The sequence below is a fragment of the Gavialis gangeticus genome, unplaced genomic scaffold (genome assembly GCF_001723915.1).
Source record: "Gavialis gangeticus isolate Ggan-Ray unplaced genomic scaffold, GavGan_comp1, whole genome shotgun sequence".
Taxonomy (NCBI): domain Eukaryota; kingdom Metazoa; phylum Chordata; order Crocodylia; family Gavialidae; genus Gavialis; species Gavialis gangeticus.
The window spans coordinates 29,779,362-29,783,954 of NW_017728995.1; the positions used below are offsets into that span (position 1 = coordinate 29,779,362).

Consider the following 4,593-nt stretch of genomic DNA (forward strand, 5'->3'; position numbering starts at 1 on the left):
GAACCTCATCCTTGGGACCAGGTTCTGTTTGCATGACTGATTGAATTCTGCCAAATCTTTGGTCAGGAGCCAATCAGACAATAAGATACAGTCATGTCTGTGCTGGCTCAGTTAGTCCCTTTCTCAGGACAAGACACGGGGTGGTTGGTGGCACTAAGGACCACTGGAGTTCCCAGCAGGTGCAGAGATCTGGTGTTTACTAGGTAACCCCATGTGTGGAGCATGCTCTGAAGTGCGCAAACCTGTTATACATGCATGTCAAAAGGATGCGAACTACAGGCTTTATTCAAGCTGACTCAGGCTGCAAAAGTTATTTGGGACTTAATGGAAAGAACCTGTTTGACCCATTAGGGACACGTAAAAAAAGCCAGAGAAATGAAGGGTAGCTTCCCAAACCATGCTCTCTTATACAACAGCTCACCTGTCCCCAGAAAGTTAGGGTGCTCACCTTGAGACACCTTGGGTGCTTGTACATGGGACGGTCATCACAGTGTGCATGTGACAAAAATGTCATTTGTGTGGCTTAATGGCATCACACATTACACATGTGCTAGTTTTGCGGGGGGTTGGATGAGTTTGCATTGTTGCAAACTAAACTATTGTAGTTTAGTTTTGCAACGTTGCAAATTGCAATGATGCAGCTATCAGCTCGCTCCCCCCTGGCTGCGGGAGAGACGGCCAGGCTCTGCAGAATAGAAGGATTGGGCTCCTCACTGCTTCTGCCTTTAGCAGGTGCCTGCTGAAAGCAGAAGTGGTGAGGAGCCCAATCCTTTTTTTTTTTGGAGGAGCCTGCCTGCCTCTCCCGCATCTGGGGGGAGAGCTGCTGGTAGGCCAAGAGGCCTCTGAGTTGCAGGGAGCCCCAGTCCCTCTCTCCATGGCAGTTGCACCCCCCCAGAGCTCCCCAGGCAGATTGCTAGTGGGCTGGGTGCTGCCCCAGCTTGGAGGCAGCATCCAACCCAATCCAACTCTTCCTCACACCCTCACACTGGAAGCCCACTGGGTGCTGCTCTCTGGGTGGGCTCAGGAAAGTTGGACCAGGCCAGGTGCTGCCTCCAAGCTGGGGCAGTACCCGACCCACTACCAGCCTGCTCGGATGGCCCTGGCGGACGCTGCTGCTGCAGGGGGAAGGACTGGGGCCCCTCACAGCTCACGAGCTGCTCGGCCAGCCGGCAGCTTGGCCCCCAGTCATAGGCAGGCCCTGGCTCTGACAAAAAAAGAAAAGGATCAGGCCCCTTGCTGTAACATGATGGAAAAACTGAAATGATAGGTCTCAATTAAAAACCTGAGGACTAAATCCCCATCAAGTGCACAAGCAGCCCTTGGTTCAGATCCCTGCCCAGAAACTGGCAGTGTAGATTTGAACTCAGATCTCCTGCCTCTTGGGCGAGTACCCTAACCACTGAGTGATGGGGTACGTGTGAGCAGGGTGCTCATAATCTCTCCTGTTGGAGCTCTTTTGTTTTGTATAAAAATGCCTCACAGAGCCAGGGAATGACTCTAGCTTGGTACTTCAGGCATTCCCCTGAAGGGTGGGACACCCACGTACAGTCCCTGTTTCAGTGGATACCGGGGTCTTATGCAAAGTGGAATGGTTTCTATAGGTGTTAAGATCTAGCCTATTGCCTGCCAGATGAATCACTCTAGCTGGAGATGGGAGAACTGGAATACAGCCCTTCAAGCAGAGCCAGGTCTCCCATATCCTGAGTAAGTGCTCTAGCCACAGAGCCGTTGTGTTAAAAGTCATTCTTTGCATCACTATATTCAGTCTTATGAAACTAACCCTGAAGAAACCCCTTCCTGACAAAACGATGAAGCAAAGTTTATGAACAGTTCCAGGACACTTGAGCAGTATCTGCTGATTTGGTGTGGGCATTTATGACCTGTGTTTTCCTGGCATTGATTATTCTACAGCTGGCAAAAACCCATGGTGATATCTTCACTTTATGGTTTGGAAGGACCCCCATCATTATCCTGAATGGATTTCATGCAGTGAAGGATGGTCTGACCACTCATCCTGAAGATGTTTCTGGGCGCCTATTGAGTCCTTTCTTCAAAACAATGGCACAAGGAAAAGGTGAGAAGGTCTTGGTACAGAAATTGCACAGGGATGCTGACTTTTCATTGAATGTGGCTACTCCCACATTTCGTAAGCACTCATGGATAGTAATGGCAGATTGCTATAAAGAGCTAGTGCTGTGTGACCAGGAAGCATGAAAAAAAAGCAGAGTAAAGAGCCTTGGGTAGCAGTGAAGTGGAAAGTCCTGAGACATAATGGCCAATAAGAAGCTTGTCTGCAGTACTCACCAGGTCACATAGAGATGTCATGTACTGAACTAGTGTGGGCTAGTGGCCCAGATGCAAGATGAAGCTGGGCACTGCTCCAAACATATTGCCTCCTATCCCACCCTGCAAGCTAAGTAGAAATTCCAGGTGAAAATCTGTCCTGGTGGTAAGGGTGTTTTGATCGGGGACAGAGACATTTACTGGGAAAATGAGAAGACAATATTGCCCCCAGTGCCTTTGTCTCTTGCAGAGGGACACGGCAGTATTTCGCCACAAAAGGCAGAACAGCAGATAAATATTCTTCTTACCCAATTCCCATACTTTTGTTATGCCGGATATAATTGGTACACCTAATTCTAGGCTGGCAAAGTCTTGGCATCATGAGTGAGTCTTGCAACAAGCATTGGAGGAGCTTTCATACCTAAGCTGTTTACAGTAGCCTTTGATATTCGGTAGCCCAGCCCTTGGCTTGGAGGAGTGTCTCTTCTTTGTATCATAAAACTCCACTCAACTTTTCCTTGCTGTAAACTACTGAAAATCACCATTTCTCTTCTCTCACTTATGTTCGCTCATGGAAGCCATTGGCTATCTGTCAAAACAAAAAACCACCCGCAAGCGTTCCAAGACCAGACTCCTACTGCTAACACCCGGCACATGTTTTACTGGGACCACCCGGGAGGTGCCCAAGTGCCTGCAGGAAGCAGAAGAATGCATTCCTGACCAGAACAAGCACATAGCCCTGAAATCTCATCTACTTCTCTGGGACACCAATATCCCCCAGTGTCCCCTGGTAACCCTTTATGGATACTGTGAGATATGTGAATGTATTGAATCTACATGCGTGAATCTCAAGTTACTGTCTATTGAATCTGCTAATGCCAATGCGTGTATAGTTTTACTTTATGTTTACAATAGTTTACAATATATTCTGTGCCTGCCAGTCTGGCAGCATTTCTTCCCGCACTTGTAGCTGGAGTCATTTATTCGTGAATGCCTGGGACAAAGATATCAGACCTTAAACAGACCTTAATTTCCAACAGCTAGGTTGTGGGGAAAAGAGAGAGAGAGAAATTGGAATGGGCTTTACCCAGACAGTTCCAGAACTCAGCACTTAGCCCCAGTGGCAGCATCTTCCAGAAATGCATCAAGTCTTTCTTTGAAAACTGCTACCAATGGCAAGTCCAGCACTTCTCACATGTGCACTTTATTTCTCATTTAAATGTTTGGTTTCAGCTTCCAGCCACTGGTTCTGGTTAGGTCTTTTTTTCTGCTAGATTAAACAGCTCTTTAGTATCTGGCATTTTCTTATACCTCATATTCCAAGAAGTGGGAAATGTGTTTTTTCAGTAAAATGTTTCTATGCAATAAACAGCAGTGTCACAGGAAACTAATTCCTCAGGTATTATGTTGGCAACTGGTCGCAACTGGAAGCAGCAGAGGCGCTTTGGGATGATGATCTTACGCAACCTGGGAATGGGGAAGAAAGGTCTGGAGTACCGGGTACAAGAGGAGGCGCATCACCTGCTGAAGTACTTTGCAAGTATGAAAGGTATGTATGTCTGCTAAAAAATGAGCCCTTTTATGTTGCGGAACCATATTTTTAGTATGTGAACTAATGGCTGGGTTGGTTTCTGCTCCAGAGTGGAGCATTTGCAGCTCTTGGAGTCCTATAATGGACCCCAGGGAATTGAATGACAACACGGAGAGTGTTTAGGCCTGTATTTTCATACTAACCTGAGAAATGTCCTTCTTCAGAACTACTTAGAAAACAATGGACATGGGAACTATGACTGGGGTGTTGGAAGTCTGTTTTAAAATTGTAATGTTGAAAGGGATCTATGAATCAGCTAGTCCCTTTATCTTTGATGTCCTTCACTAAAATGGATGGGCACTTCCCTATCACTCCTTGTCAGGCCATGCCTCTCTTGGTCTGCTCCCTGGTATTATGTAAACCAGTACAGCCTGTTCCATGGTCAGGTTGTCGGCGACTAAACTGACACCCCCACCTGGGCTAGCTGGTGTGAGGAGGGTGTGCAGACACCCAGCAGGACTAAATGCAAGACCTGTCAAAGGGTGGATGAGCTCCCTGGGAGCCAACAGCCATCCACACCTGGAGAGGAGATGGGTACTGCCAGGTCACTGTGCCTGAAGAATCACCAATGATGCAAAACAACTCAACTAACCTCATCAGAATGGAGGAGGGTTGTTACAAAATCTAATGCTTTAAATATAATAAGGCAAGAAGAAATAGGTATGGAAGATCTTGTTTCAAGGCTGGCGGACCTCCTCCGGCGGGCTTTAAACTAGGCT

The 4,593-nt window shown here is 47.3% G+C and overlaps 1 protein-coding gene across 3 annotated transcripts in view; it reads left to right on the forward strand.

Annotated features, from left to right (window-relative positions):
- The window catches only part of LOC109288063 (cytochrome P450 2J5-like), a 39,836-nt gene that overhangs the window by 6,391 nt on the left and 28,852 nt on the right, over nucleotides 1–4,593 (forward strand). For 2 of the 3 annotated variants that reach the window (XM_019503416.1, XM_019503414.1), the window contains exons 2-3: nucleotides 1,912–2,074; nucleotides 3,683–3,832. In XM_019503416.1, the coding sequence (XP_019358961.1) occupies nucleotides 1,912–2,074; nucleotides 3,683–3,832 (313 nt within the window). The remainder of the gene's footprint in view (nucleotides 1–1,911; nucleotides 2,075–3,682; nucleotides 3,833–4,593) is intronic. The other variant, XM_019503415.1, reaches the window with a different exon arrangement.